The sequence below is a fragment of the Pyricularia grisea genome, chromosome VI (assembly GCF_004355905.1).
Source record: "Pyricularia grisea strain NI907 chromosome VI, whole genome shotgun sequence".
NCBI lineage: Eukaryota > Fungi > Ascomycota > Sordariomycetes > Magnaporthales > Pyriculariaceae > Pyricularia > Pyricularia grisea.
The window spans coordinates 466181-482611 of NC_044974.1; the positions used below are offsets into that span (position 1 = coordinate 466181).

Genomic DNA, 16431 nt, shown 5'->3' on the forward strand with positions numbered 1-16431 from the left:
AGTCGTCGAGCTGCCTGTCTGCAGTGCAATACTCTTCACCGCACAAGACAAGACGAGCTTGCTTTCAAAAATGTGCAAGACCAAATCTCTCGCGATACCATAGAATTTCGTATATGAACAGTGGTCAATGGCCCCACGAACAGCGAGTATCCAACACGATCGAATTGCGACAGCAGTCATCAACCTGCTTGGCGGTGACAAATACCGATCGAGCCGCTGGTGACGGCAAGCAATATGTCCTCCTGCAACTGTCTCTGTCAAAACTTCTTGCAGGAATATCTCATCTACCAATTCATTACGCTAAGGGCTTTTGCGTTCGATGGCTTGCTCGATGAAGCTATGGATCAGTATGCTGCATTTATGTAATATGTTCTACGCCTTGCTAGAACCTGACAACTATCACCCGAGTAGAAAACATACTTCCTCGGGCTCATCGTAAATCCTCGTCACATTTGTTCCCCCTCATCTCCCATCGCGGATGTATGCCAATGTACCAAATACAATCATTGACATAGGCAGCGTCTCCAAACCGAGAAAGCCGAGTGCCCGGCGTTGGAACCTCTCCAATGGAGTAATTCCTCACTGAAAAGACGGTCCTTTCAGTGATGCATGCGCAGTATGCAGGTGGTTAATCGCCCCCTCCCCATAGAGAATGCCTTGCTCGCCTTTGGCCGCACTCTGATACTCCACGATTCGCAAACAAGTCAAGTCAATATATCGCAGTGAACAAAGCATTTGAAGTTGAAAAAATATTTATTGACAAAGTTCAGGCCTTGAATTGACCTAGCTGTAGATAAAGTCCTTATACCCTTGACGTTATCTAGGTGGTCGGGTCTTGTAAATCTGTGTTTAAGGCTAAGAAATTTGTGCAAACTTGTTCCAACAAGTGATCAACCACACCCTCCTCGACAGCCTGCCGGCTTGCTTTGATGCCGATTCGTAAGCGACGCCCGTTTTGCTCAACAAACCCCTCCAACTCGACATCATACAAAGCTTCTTCGTCCCATGACGACTCCTGCACAACGGAGCCCCCCTGCCTCAACTGACGCTCCCGAACCTCGAGAGCTGCAGTCTCCAACTTGATGCGGTGACCCTCGACCCCGCTCTGTGGCCGGGGATCAAAGTTGTGGAAAGCCACGCGACAGCCGTAGTTGTCGGTTGCATCTGACCAGTCGGCGCAATGTTCCTTGATCTCACCGAACCCTATCGCTTCGTACGGCAGGCTACGCAAGTGCTGATCTTGAACCTGGCGCAGCAAATCCACCCGGCTGATGTTTTTAGTCGAGACCCGCACAGGCACCGTGTTGGTACAGGGCCCGACGACGTGTTGGTAAGCCGCGGGCAGAGGATGCCTTCCGGATACCACACGTCCAAATAGCACATCCCCGGATGCCGACTCCTCGGAAAGGGCCAGTGCGCAGGCCGCAGTGAAAACTGTTGCCAGGGTGATGTTGAGCTTGCTCTTGTGACGCGGGACTTCCAGTATGCGTGAAAGGTAGCCACTGCCAGAGCCCTGGCGTAGTCGCATGTGGTGGCATGTCTCCAAGACTGTCATGGATGAGCCCGACAAGAGCGAGCGCCAAAAAGTATAACCCTCTTCCCGGCTGTCGGCTAGATTCTGCATGTAGCTCACGAAGCTAGGCGGTCGGGGCAGAGAGCTTCCGTGGTACAGTCCGTGGACAGCGTACACGATGTGCTCAAGACTCAAGCCATCGTAAATGGCATGGGACATCTGGAGCACGACCGAAAGCGACTTGTTCTTCAACACTGTGCAATGGAAAGCTGGCTCTCCAAGTCGAGTAGGTTTTCTGTTATCCCCTTGCAGAAGATCAGATGTGGAATTGGTGAGTCTGTCGTCTTCAGTTTCGCTTATAACAATTGGTACGGGAATGTTCTTTAGCACCACCTGGTAGTAGGCGCCGTCGATACATAGGAAAATGGTCCGGAAAATGTCAAAATGTTGAAAAAGGGCTGAGCACGTCTCGACAGCCCGAGAGCAGTCGGAACCAGGGGGAAAGCTGATGACGAAGGGTACCATTGGTCTTGGACTGCCCGTTGCAGGGTTGTGTAGATATAGCTTCTGTGTGTGCGTGGCAGGATAAACATCTTGAATGGAGCCATCATACTGCGGTAGTCGCAGGCTTGCTTCACATAGGATTGATTCCTGCAAAGTCTTGGGAGAAATAAGCTCGAATGGGGCGGTAATGGGTAGCGAAGGAGCACCGAGGCTGGCCTTAGGGTCAAGCAGCAAGTCGGACTGGATCTTGGCTGCCAGCTCTTCGACAACGGGGTTGTTGAAGATGTGTCTGACAGAGACCCGAGCATGCACCAAGCGGCTTATGGACGATGCCACCTTTGCAGCCAAGAGAGAGTGCCCGCCGAGGTGGAAGAAGTTGTCCGAGATGTCTACTTCGACGTCGAGCACTGCAGAGAATTGTCCACACACAATCGCTTCTACATGGTTTCGCGGCCCATGACGCTTGACCATGGCTTCGTCAACAGTCGGCACCGCCTGAGCGTCCACAGAGAGTGACTTCCGATCCACTTTGCCGTTTTCGTTGAGGGGCATCTTGTCCAGCACAACAACACGCTTGGGTACCATGTAGGATGGAAGCAAGCCCCTGAGGCTGTTCAAGATCTTTGCTTCGATATCAGAAGTGCCACTCTGACCTCCGAGCCCATTGACAGTGGAGGTGGCATCGCCAATCGAACTGGGATGCGTGGAATCGTCGCTCTGGGCAGTCACGAACCCAACCAAATCAGGATCGCTGCCTTCCAGCCGTCGGACAACGACGATGGCTTCATGAACTAAATGGTGAGCCAGTAGGGCGGTTTCAACCTCTGCGGGCTCGACCCGGTGCCCGCGTATCTTGACTTGCTGATCCATGCGTCCGAGGAACTCGATGCTGCCATCCTTTGGTCGATGACGTACGCGATCACCCGTCCGATAAGCTCGCACAACCTGGTTGTCGAGATTGATAAAAATGAAGCGGCCCTGGTTCAGGGCTGGATCGGTATATCCTCGAGCAAGCCCGTCCCCAGTAAGGACAAGTTCTCCCACGACGCCGATGGAAACCAGCCTTTGCTGGGAGTCCATGACGTATGCGCCAGAATTACTGACGGCTTTGCCGATGGGCACACCGTTGACATAGTGTTCCGAGACGTTGAACTGATGTATGGTGCTCAAGATGGTGTTTTCCGTTGGGCCGTACACGTTGTAAAGATTACCATTGGGCACGAGGGCACGCACCTTGACGGCATCGTTGGCGTCGAATAGTTCACCACCGACGAGAAGGGTATGCATCGATCTTAGCAAATCGGGCGCGTCAACTATGCATCGTTTGACCACCGCGGTTGGCAACATAGCAGCTTGGACCCCCTCTCGAGCAAAACTGGACTCGAGCTCTTTGCAGTCCAATGCGGCAAATCGATCGATACAGATTATTTTTCCACCGTTGAGCAGGGGCGCATAAATCTCCCAAACAGCCATGTCAAAAGCAATGTTGGCAACGTGTGCCACCGAGGGAGCGCCTGGAAGGCGGGCGGCGACATTACTATCCTTTACGAGACGTATGACCCCTCGATGCTCTATCATTACACCTTTGGGCTTCCCGGTTGACCCTGATGTGAAGACGACATAAGCGAGGCTAGTGGCAAGGGGCCGTTGCGTGGGTGACGTCCCATGGTCTCCACGGCCTAGAGCATGGCTTATGTATACCAGTTCTGTGTCAGGCCATTGTTTTTCCACCGCACGCTCGCTGGAGCCGCACAGGATAAGCTTGTGACCGGGGACCGCGGACAGTATAGCCTCGATGCGGTCTGCCGGGACATTAACGTCGAGAGGGAGATAGGCGAGGCAGGCTTTGAGAATCCCTAGCATTGCGACGATGGACTCGCACGAGCGCGGCGCAAGCACGCCGACAAGCGCTTCCGGCCGTAGCCCACGTAAACATAGCCAGGAGGCCAGTTTGTCAGATTGCTCGTCAAGTTCTGCGTATGTCAGTCGCGACGACGTGTCTGTCACGGCAATGGCGTCGCGGTTGAGCTTCACTTGGGCCTGGAAGAGGTCGACAATGCTCATATCGCGTGGATAAGCCGTGCTCTCAACCTGCGACAAGCCCATGCCGTCAAGTTCGGCCACCCCATCCGTGAGAGGCAGCTCTGCAATCGGCACATCAGGATCCGCAAGGCCACGCCGTAACGTCTCGCAGAAGACGGAAAGGATACTGCGCACTGTGGCAGGATGGAATAAATCTTGGGCAAAAAGGACGGTGGCTGACATTCTGCCCGCTTCTTGGGACAAGTGGAGCTCCATATCGAATCGGGTCGAAGGCATTGTTACCAGGGACTCCGTGGTGAGCCTCTCCAATCTGATTGCACCAAGATCATCTTGAGTCTGAACAGCAAACATGAGTTGAACCAGCGGGTTCTGCGAATGCCGGTTTGACCCATGGTATACACGCGAGACGATACGGTCAAAGGGGACATCCTGGTGTTCCATGGCAGCTGCCGTCGTATGACGAACCTGCTCGACTAGCCCGCTGAAGGTGACACCGGCGTCGAGGCGGATACGTATGCATTGTGTGTTTGTGAAAAAGCCAACGATATTTTCGAGTTCGGGCCTATTGCGGTTGGCTACTGGCGTGCCGACAGCTGCGTCTTCGGCCCCAGTAAGGCGGTAATGTGCTGCACGGAAGGCGGCAAGCAGGATGTTGAATGTGGTTATCCTCCGTGCCCGGCCGAAAGCTTGCAAGTTCTCGTACAAGGAGCCTTCTATGGCAGCGGAAACAACGCCAGCTTTGCCCGATGGGTTGTCAGGCCGGGGAAAGTCGCAAAAGAACTCAGCTGGTACACTATCCTGCAACTGCTTAGCCCAATACACCAACTGCCGTTCGTGTTCAGCCACTTGATCGGCCTCCTTTTGCCACACAGAGAAGTCACGGTATTGGACAGCAATTGGCGGCAAGCTGGGTGTAGGATCCTTCCCATGGACCAAAGCTGAATAAAGGTTGCTTAATTCCCGGCAAAGAATTTCAATGGACCAGCCGTCATATATGATGTGATGCATGACAATTGACAGCACGTGTTCGTTTTCGCCAAGTCGCAAAAGGTGAACCCGCCAGCTAAACTCCGAAGTCAAGTCAAAAGGCTGTGTTTGTTCACGGCGTAAGATGTCTTCGTAGTTTCCATCCGCAACGTCGAGTATTGTGAGCACCTCGGCCCGAGGGGGGTGGACGACTTGCAGACCGACACCTCCTTCGCCTAGTTTAAATGTAGTACGTAATGCTTCATGGCGCTGTTCGAGGACACGTAAAGCTTCCGCGAGTGCGTCAACTTGGAGGTGGCCGCGCAAGCGTAGAGCCAGAGGCATAATGTATAAAGTTGCGTTGGGATTCAGCTGATCCAAAAACCACAATCGCCCCTGGGCAAAGGACTGTTCCAAAGGTCCTTGGTATTCGGTGCTGGTGATGGGCTTGTATAACGCCGAGCCTTGCTCCTGCTCCAGGGCAGCGGCAAGGTCCTTGACCACGGGATAGGTGAAAAGAAGTTTGACGGATGCATCCGCGTCCAAGCGGCGGTTGATACGCGATAACAACCTCGTGGCCATGAGTGAATGTCCACCCAAGTCAAAAAAGTTGTCCGCCGCGCTAACTTTGACGCCGAGAATTTTGGAAAATTCCTCGCACAACGCAATTTCTACTTCGGTACGCGGTGCTTCCCATGTAATCCGGCCGGGCTCTTTTTTCAACAGTGTTTTGGCTTTGTCTGCTAGCCCTTTACGGTCCAGCTTACCGTTGACGGTGATAGGCAACTGATTAAGAATGATAATGTGTGCCGGGACCATATAAGCTGGGAGCGCGGCTTTCAACTGGCTGCGGATTTCTGTTTCGATACGACGATCCCGCAGCTTTTGTGTCGGCACGCTTGCGAGGCTGCGACTGGAGTCGGAGTCGGCAGGGAAGCGGAACAAGGTCCGCTGCTTCTTGTGTGTGTTATCGAGACGGTAGAAGACGACGTCAAGCCCGCCTTGTTGTGATCTTTGTCGGGCCCAGCTCAGCTCAACAGAGTACCCAGCTTCTTCACCAAGTCTCAGGAGCTCTGCCACTGACAAGGATGCGCATTGTTTGGCACGAGATTGGGCGCTCGAGATCCAACCCGGTTCGTTCTCACCGTCTAGCGACTCGAGAATGTACCGCTCCTTGATAGTCATGCTGTGAGGAATATTGCCGATGGGGACCATGTGACCTTTAGAATGTTGCAACAAGGACGAAAGCATCTGGCCATCCATTTTGGTCTTTGTGAAATCCGTCCATGAACTCTCTTCGACTTCGTAAATAGGCGAAGCCGGCTCGTCAGGGGTGTGCAGGTGGATAACAGCGGAATAACGGTAAGAGCTGAGCTCATTGGCAGCTCTCATCTTTTTGGGCAGGATCTCGACATGCCGGACGCGGTGAGGCATTTTCTTCACGAGTTGTGCGAAGAAGGCAGGGTCGACAAGCAACTCCTCTTCGTTTTCCTCCAGCTCGGCAACTTTTTCACGTACTTCGGCCTTTGTGACGTTAATGCCAATTTTATGCAGTACCCGGGCTACGAGGAATTGTTGATTGATGGCATAGGACCGCATGTCGCCGAAAAACAAGCGTCGGATGCCTGGTATCGATACCAAGACGTCGATTACTTCTTCCAGATATTTGAGAGATGGGAAGTATTGAGCCACCGAGTTGACCACTACCAACTCAGGACGGAGGCCTTGGAGACGGGGCAAATCAGTCGCCATGCCCATATGCACCTTTGCCCGCTCTGCCAGGGCCGGCATTGACTTGATGACTTTTGTGACAAACGCCACTGCCGGTCCGGACGGTTCCAGACCAACATAACTTTCGAGACCGTCACCCAAGTTGAAGAGTATCATGCCACTGCCGGTTCCAATCTCGAGGACATGTCCGGCCGGTTGACCGTCCAAAAGTGTGTGCACGGTATCGTCAAGCCACTCCTCCATCTCAACCCTGTCGATCAAGCTACCATCAACCATGGACGTCCAGCCACTGAAGTCGCGACCAATTATGGATGTGTCTATGGATTGGATGTCGGCATAAGCACTGTTGTCAAAGAGATCCTTCCAATCCCCAACTTGTTTGTCCATTTCGCTCGGCGCAGTAGACTTGGTGTCGTCCACAGTCGCAAAGCCGACCAGCTCTTCCCGGCCGTCATGAGGACAAAGAACGACTGCGGCTTCATGCACAAGCTCATGTCTCATTATTTCCGCTTCGATTTCCGCTGGTTCAATGCGATGACCTCGCACCTTGACTTGCTGGTCCAGCCGACCGAAGAATTCGAGTTCGCCATCCGGCCGCCACCGCACTTTGTCGCCGGTACGGTACACCCGCACGGATTGGCCGTCAATATTAATGTGTACAAAGCGACCCATGTCCAAGTCAGGACCTATGTACCCCCGTGCAAGGCCCTGGCCGGCTACAACGAGCTCGCCCATCACACCAGCCGGCACTATGTTCTGCTCAGGGTCCATCACATATGCCTTGGAGTCACTGAAGGCGTGCCCAATCGGAACGCCATTAACAAATCTGTCGCTCGCGTCCCTGTTTTTGACGTGGAATATTGTGCTAATGACACCATTCTCAGTAGGGCCGTAAGCGTTGAACACCCCATGAGGGATCAACGCTTGTGCTTTGAGCGTATCCCGCTCGTCGAGTCGGTCGCCACCGATGAATAGCACATTCAGGCCACTTATCGCCTCTGGCTTGTGCGTCAGCAATGTCTTCAGCAGGGAAGGAGAAAGTAGAGCGACGTTGACCGATTTCCGTACGAAGACGTCTCCTAGCTTTTTCGCGTCAATCGTGGTGAAATAGTCGATGCAAATCAACGTTCCCCCGGTGAGGATTGCCAGATAAGTCTCCCAAATCGACGCGTCAAAAGCGGTATTGGCCAAGTGTGCCACTCTTAATGGCTGTGACGGGTGCAAAGCGGTTACCGACTTGGTCCCTTTCACCAGTCGCAATATGCTCTTATGTTCGATCATAACCCCTTTTGGCTTTCCCGTCGACCCAGATGTAAAGATGGCGTAGGCCAGACTGTTAGGCCCTGGGCGCGTTGAGGGTTTCTCGTCGTCGGAGGGACTATTCTTTTCAACAGTGTCATTGATCGGGACAAAGTCCAAGTTTGTTGTCTGAAGGGTTGGTATAGTCACATCTGATCCAACCAAAATTAATTTTTCGCCTGGGACAGATGATAAAATCGCATCAATGCGAGCCGTGGGCGAGCTGACGTCGAGCGGCAGATAGGCCAAGTTGGCCTTCAAAACCCCCAAGAAAGCCACGACAGCCTCGCACGACCTTGGCGCCAATACACCAACGAGGGTTTCAGGCGTTATCTCCCGCCGACCTAGCCAGCTGGCCAACTTGGTGGATTGAAAGTCCAGTTCAGCATAGGTGAAAGATGAAGACGCATCGATTATAGCGATGGCGTCCGGGCTGCTTTTCACCTGTGCGAGAAAAACGTCCACAACACTCAAATCTTGCCAATAATCGGTCTCTCCCGGTTGCAGAGCACGAGCAACCTCAGGGAGCCCGTCAGTCAAGGCTAGTGTTGCCAGAGGCTTATGTGGCTCAGCGATGCCCTGACGTAAAATTTCCAAAAATATGGACACCATGCCATTCACGGATTGGGGAAGGAAAAGATCTTTGGAAAAGAGTACTTCGCCGGCAAACCTTCCCTCCTCGTTGAAAAGATGGAACTCTACGTCAAACCGTGTGGGCGTGGCCAAGGGAACTTTCTCATTGACGAGTCCCTGCAGCTCAATATCCCGAAGATTGGTCTGTGAATGAACGGCGAACATAAGTTGAACGAGAGGATTCCGCGACATATCGTGTAATCCAGGGGCGACCTCGGCCACAACCCGCTCAAAAGGAACATCTTGATTCTCCAGCGCGGTCGTCGAATTTAGCCAGGCTTGCTGCACCAGTGTCTCAAAGGTTTCCCCAGGTCCAATTGGCAATTGAATGCACTGGGTGTTGACGAAAAATCCAACCAAGTCCTCCAGTTCAGGCCGGGTGCGACCAGCAGCGGGTACACCGATCGCTGCGTTCTCTGCTCCTACCATCCGATAGTGGGTAGCACGGAAAGTTGCCAAAAGGACTGCGAAGTCTGTTACTTGATAGAGATTGGAAAATGCTTTCAAGGCATCGTAAAGCTCGCCTTGTATCGAAAATCGAACAGCGTCAGCTTCGCCGGATAATATGGGGGGCCTAGGGAAGTCTGCAATGAGCTCGGCGGGAGAACTGTCTTTTAATTGTCCAATCCAGTAACGGAGCTGGCGCTCGTACTCGGCAGTTTGATCCGGGTTGGTCTCCAGCTGCTGTTGCCATTCGGCAAAGTTGCGGTATTGAATGGGGAGGGGGGCCCCGCAGGACAGAGGATCTTGGTCCGCCGCGCCATAAAATAAACCAAGTTCCCCGAGTAAAAGGTCCACAGACCAGCCATCAGAAATTATATGATGCAAAACAATAGATAGCACATGGTCATTTTTGCCAAGCCGCAACAAGTTCACCCTCCAGCCAAACTCTTTTGTTATGTCGATGGGGGTTGTCTGTAGGCGATGCAGCACCTCCTTGTAGTCGGAGCTGCCGTCTGTCAAGTCGAGGAGCTCAAACACCTCGGCGCGAGGAGGATGAACAACTTGCATGCCAACACCGTCCCGCTCTTCAAAGGTTGTGCGTAAAGTCTCATGACGTTTTTCGAGTCCATGTAGAGCCCTGGAAAGCGCATCTAGACGCAGAGGGCCTCGGAGTCGGCTGGCGAGTGGGATGAGGTACCACGGGGCACCGCTGTTAAGCTTGTGTAAAAACCACATGCGGCCCTGGGCAAAAGACAATACGGTCGGTTCCTGGTATTCAGAATAGCGAATGGAGGCATGTACGACACCATGCTGCCTCACCGCGGCCTCCAGACCTGGCAGCGTCGGGTTCCGCATAACATCAGCCACAGTTATGACAATGCCGCGTCGCCTTGCCAAGTTTACCACCTTTATAGCTGCGATGGAATCTCCACCCAGGTCAAAAAAGTTGTTCGTCCGAATGTCGGCAGTAGGATTTAAACCTAAACTCTCAAACCAAATCTGTTGTAAGGGGCTTCCCGAATGTAATCTTTGGGCGACACTGCACTCCGAGGCGGAACTTTGGCCCCCAAAGACCTTTTGTTGTAACACCTCCGCTCCTATCACCCGGAGGCGTTTTCGGTCCATTTTTCCAGTGGCGCCACGGGGGAGGCGGCGCAAACGAATATAATGGGACGGGATGGAGTGCTGAGGCACCACTTGTTGCAACTTGGAACTAATGCTTTGTGCATCTTTCCCGTCTATCAACACAGCCGCGGCTGCCGCTGCCGAGACTGTGTCTGGGTTCTCCGCATCCTTTTGTGCCAAATCTACCAAGAAGGCGACCAAGATAACACTTCCGGATGCACCGGGGCTCTCAATAGCCTCCACGACTGGTGTTATATCGACTGGTAACTGCCCTCTTAGATGAGTCTCAACGTCGCCGATCTCGACACGCTGACCCCTTATCTTAACCTGCAAGTCCTTGCGTCCAAGATACACAAGTGTACCATCAGACTGGTAGCGAACTAAATCGCCGGTTCTGTAAAATCGAAAACCATCATGGCCTTCCCCCTCGTGGTACCATTTTGGCGGTGTTGGGTAAAACGGCGAGTTGCTTTGCTGCTGGCTGCCGATATAGCCACGCGCCACGCCAGGGCTTTCAACAACAAGCTCACCCACGGCTCCGATTGGTGCAAGTCTGTCAATATCCTCGGGATCGGTGATCCACAAGCGTGCGCCTACACCTCGGCCCAGGCTGCCAACCACGGCGCCAGGCGCACTGAAATCCTCAACGCAGCAAATTGTAGAGGTTTCACTCTGGCCGTAGCCGTTTAAAAGCCGCACCCGCGACGCCCAGGTCCTCATCGTGTCAGCCGTCATGGCCTCGCCGGCCAAGACGAGCGTCTGGAGCCCGCGGATACTGTCCGGGTCGATTGTTTTGACGAAAGACGGGGTGAGCATTGCCCAATTGACCCGGGCTCGCTCGATGAAGCCCGTCACGTCGTTTATCCGGTCGTCCTCGGTTGGTATGCACACGCAGCCACCATGCATAAGGGTTGTCAAGATCTCGAGCTGGCTCGAGCCAAATGCGTACGAGCCGAATTGCAGAGCTCGCGTTTTGCTGTCAATGCCGAGCGATGTACCGAATTCGAGGGCGCAGGAGGTGAACCCCCGATGCTCTATCATGCTGCCCTTTGGCTGGCCCGTGCTTCCAGAGGTGAACAAGATGTAAGCGAGGTCCTGCGGTCTCGCCAAGGGTTTGAACTTTTCACTGGCACCCTTGTGCGAGGCCAGAAGGAAATCATCCACCACTATACAATGGGGAACTATGTCCTCCAGGGTACCAATGCAGAGCTTGGAAGTCAAAGCCACCACGGCCGACGTTTGTCTGCAGGCCTGGGCTATCCTCGCACGTGGGTGAGACGGGTCGATGAGGGTGAAGGCCAAGCCAGCCTTGAGCACGGCAAATATGCTCGCAATAACCCATTTCGATCTCTCGAAGCAAATCGGCACAACAGCGCCGGTGTTTGTCTCGAGCTGCTGGATATATAGCGCCAGAGTAGAAGACACGTTGTCTAATTCAGCAAACGTCCATTGTCCGTCCCAAGAGTCCACGGCAGCAGCTTTTGGGGTACGAAATGCATATTCAGCGACGACTTGGTGTATACATTGCTCGGACATCTTCAGCTCCTTCGAGCTCCACCTCCCTATTTCTTCCCTATCTTCCGCCGTGACACAGTTGATGCCTGCCAAGGGAAGCTGGATAGAGCGGCTCTGAAGCTCGACGATTGCTGCCCCGAGCTGACGCAAAAAGCGAGTTACTTGAACCCCCCCAATCACATTGACATCATAATGAGCCAACAATGAAGCAGACCCATTACTGAAGCTACAGTGGATCAAGAGGGCACGGTTTCCGTAGACCGGTAACGGGTCTGGCGTAGTCATGGGGGAGCCGCTGGAGGCATGCAGACCTTCATCAGTTGTGACGATCAACAAGGTTTGAAACTGCGAGGCTGTGAAGCAGAAATCATTGATATCGGAGATGCCGTCCAGGCCAATGTGCTCAAGCTCGCGTGTGGAAGTAAAGTGGGAAGCAAGATCTCGCATGATGTCCGCTGCCGACCGGTCCGGCCCGCACAGGACGCGAGTGGGCAAAGTCACTGTGGTCGGGCCCCTAGTCAGGCGGTCCCCCTTCCCGTGAGAGGGCAGCTGCTCCAACACAAAGCCATAAAGTGCTTCCTGAGCGTTGGTATATTTGGCGAGGAGCACGGCGAGTGCGGTTTGAGTGAGGAGCCCCAACTCCCACTGCTGTTGAACTCCTTCAACAGGCAACGAGAAGCCGTGCTTGGCTGTTGCGCTGGGCCGTGGCTCGGCAGTGCCCGAGGGCAAGGCGGGAAACACAGAGGCATCCAAATCATTGAAGTACTGCTGCCAAAACTCAACAGCTTCGCCATTGTGTGTGGCCGCCACCTCATCGGAAATCATTTCAGCGACGGGAGGCTGTTGGATTTCGCTGTCTTCGTGTGTGGACAAACGTTCTTTAGGTTTTAATGAAAGATTCTGAGCGAAGTCCAGATAGGTTTCTCGTTGGTCTGACATCGCGGGCTTTGTCTCCGCCTTGGAAAAGTAAATTTCGACAGGTCTTTCTAACGTAAATAACTTTGTTTTATATCGGGTAGTAACGTCTTCAAATCGAATATTAAATGATCAAATGGTAGGGTGACGGTTTCGGGACGGCGCTATAAGGACGGAAACCTTAATATTGACGTTTACTTTACGGTAGCAGGCAAAAAGGTCCACCCATGTTTAAGGCCTGCCAAAGCCGGAAAAGCTGGGGGGCCCGGCCCGGCCCATTGACCCGTGGGCTTTCGGGTTTGACCCGAATCGGGTAACCCGCTGGTCTCCATGCCCAGATTAGACCACCCCTGCTTCGCAGATGTGCACCGAGCGTTCCATATACCTTTTAGCTGATGCACACTAACGAACACGGGTAGGAGAGCCATGTATTGGGTTGAGTAGCGATATCTAGCCAAAAGAGCGCGGATGCTCTTTTATCCTGCTCCTAACGCTGACTCAGCGCTCTCTGTCATGTGATGACTTGATCTATCGGATTATCTAATGCGACGTTAGCTATATGGTTTTTCAACCAATTTAATTGGCCGAAAAAGTCGCGCCTGTTTAATTTAAGAATATTTTGTCAATTTTTATCGCGTGAAATAAAAATGTCATTATATTGTAAATACTAATTTTGCGCGTTATAAAAAGAATTATGTTTTTATCACCCATTAATATATTTAAATAAAAGATTTCATTTATTTTAAATAAATAATTTGCTTTGTATTTTGCTGGAAAATATATTGGCGATAATATTAAACTTGATATTGGTGAAAGTATTTCCGTTTATATAATTAACAATATATTACCCTTCGTTGTTAGATTTATTTTCCACATTGTTATATTTTTACTACCCAGTTTTATATTTAGAAATAAATAAAGATTTACGCGTTTTTTGTTTAATTAATGTTAATTTTCGAGCAAGTTTAATTCCGAACACCAAGAAATTATTTTTAACACCAATTTCAAACTTATTCTAATTTAAAATACGTTTAAACTTTCACCTGACGGTAATTAACATATTAAGTTTTGCTAATTTATTTATATTAAGTTAATAAATCGAAATATTTGTAATAACAATTAATTTGCCGTATAGTAAATTTACTTTATTAAAGAATTATTACAAAATTTTAATATTTAATAATATTTGTATAATAACAAGGTAAAATATCCTTTTAATAATAATAAATCTTTTATTTTTTTATTAATATTATTTTATTATATTAAAAATACTTGTACTTTGTTAATTATATGTATTATTTTGCATATAATAAGCCAAATTTCATTCATATACAACCTATAATATATAACGCCGAAATGAGGTTGTTGGAATTCCATTAATTTGTTAAATATAAAAATTGTTTTTTAAAGGCCAGCAAATGGGGTTAATTACCCTGTACCGGGTTTAATACCCACCTTGTATTTAAAAATCTATTACCCTGTATTGGGTTAAAAATTTTAACAAATTAAAATTTACGTGCAAACTTAAAAATAACTAATATGTAAATAAGTATGTTTATTTAAAAGCCCATATAAATAGTTTTTCGGAAACCACCTGCGGCATTAAAATTTCTTTTGGCGTGCGGACTCTTATTTCCAGGTCGGAAAATATATAAGGAAAATAAAGTAAAATTTTCCCTAATTATTATAAATATTTATTTTAAATTTCAATGTATTTCAACCCTATATTTACAGGGTTTACCCATGATTATTACAGCGTTTTTAACATTGGTTATTAACCACGCCGCATTTAAGGTTTACCCTTAAACCCCTGTTAACATACCTATTACTAATAATAAGTTTTTAAAAAAAATATTAAAAGGAATTTTATTATATTTAACGGTGTTTAAAAAATATTTTCTACTCACGTATATTATATATTATAATTACCTTCTTAACTTTAATAAATTATTAAAAGGGGATTATATTTTTAAGAAGACGCGTTAAAAGTGGCCATTTTTAATATATTCGCCGATTATATTGACGGTTTAATAAATATTAAACTGTGGAATTTAAAATTTAAAATTAACCTTATTTTCCACGCGTAGCGCCGTTATTTGCAAATAACTGCTTTCTTATTAGCAAAGTTTAACGTGTTTTAAAATAAAATTACTATATAACACCGAATATACCGGTTGTAAAGTATATTAAGTATATTATATTGAAGGATATAATTTATTTAAGGCACGTTTATTATTATATAAATAAACTATACTTTAAATTTATTAAACAATAATTAAATTTTAATTAATTTTAATATTTGTTTAAAATCGATTATTTTTTACCCCAATTATTAAAAATATCCAATTTCCTTATTATATGTTTAATTATTTTAACCCACTGTATTTTATTATAAAAACAGGTCACCCCATACTTTAATTATAATAACACCAAATATTTAATTTAGTTTTTTAATTTAAAGTAAATATTAACCCCGGTATAAGACAATTTATTTTATTTTATTTTTCATTATATGAATTTTATAATTATAAAATTAATAAATAGTTTAATAATTTTATTCTAATACAAAATATTCTGGATAATATATAAATAAAAGGGGAGTTATTAAGGATAAAAAAATGTAAATAATTAATACTTTTAATTATATAAAACTGGTTAAAATTATTTACTTTACCCAATTATTACACGTTTAAAAAATATAATATAACGGGAATTAATCCCATATATTTTATTATTATATAAGGTATAATATTAAATTTTATTATTCTTTAATTTATTTATTCGTGGTGCAGGGTAGTTTTTAAATTAATTTATTATTAATAAAATAAAACGTTAGTAAAAAAATAACCCGATAACTAAAAAAACACGTCTAAAAGTTTTGCCAATTTTAAATTTACATACAATAATAAAAAAGTTAAAGTTTATAAATTTTAAAAAAGAAACCTAGTTTTAAAACTTATTTTTAAATCGCGGGCTTTATTTATTAAACCGCGTGATTATAATCTTCTTAATAACTTTACTTATATTTAAAAGTCCGAACAAAAATAATTTTGGTTTTAAATTTAAAAATAATTTGTTACTTCCTGTCGTTTATAAAGGTAATTTCTGTAACGGATTCGTGCTGAATGCACGTATCACATGACGTGTTAGAACAACGGGGACACACGTGACCCTCCCTTATATAAACACCCTGCCAGCGCGAACAAACAACGGTCTTATACCTTTACCCTTCAGCTTTAATAATAACTCCATTTGGGAACCCAACAGTCACAGGGCCGTTGGCCTACCCCTTCACAATTTCGTCAATTTAATACTAAATATTTCGCTACAATTAATTAAATAAGCATCGTTTAAATAAATGGTTAATATGTGAAGTTTAATAGCTTATAAATTAATTAATTATATTTTAACTGTTATTTTAAATAAATAAATTGGCCAAATTAAAATAAGAACAGTTTTAATTTATTTGTAAAGGTTGGTTTTTTATAAATTTTTTAATTTTTTAATTTTATTTGCTTATTATTTTCTTTTTAAATTTAATTTATTTATTTTTACACGTGGAAAATAATATTAACTTTAATATAAATAAACGGCCACACGTAAAAGTTTTTATAATTCTTTAAATATTGGCCATTTTATATTTAAATTTAACATAAGAAATTATTTTTTGTAATTTTATTATATATTTATATATTAAGTGTTTTTTTTTATATAAACTAATATAATTTAAACTTTTTTTAAAC

General features: G+C 47.2%; 1 protein-coding gene across 1 annotated transcript; it reads right to left on the reverse strand.

The window, feature by feature from the left end:
- Positions 1 to 820: 820 nt before the first annotated feature.
- On the reverse strand, positions 821 to 12598 carry PgNI_11271 (uncharacterized protein; the record flags this gene model as incomplete). Its single annotated transcript, XM_031131241.1, has 2 exons — positions 821 to 10892; positions 11337 to 12598. The coding sequence occupies 2 exons, from the start codon at positions 12596 to 12598 to the stop codon at positions 821 to 823; spliced, it is 11334 nt and encodes a 3777-aa protein (XP_030976774.1).
- Positions 12599 to 16431: the final 3833 nt, after the last annotated feature.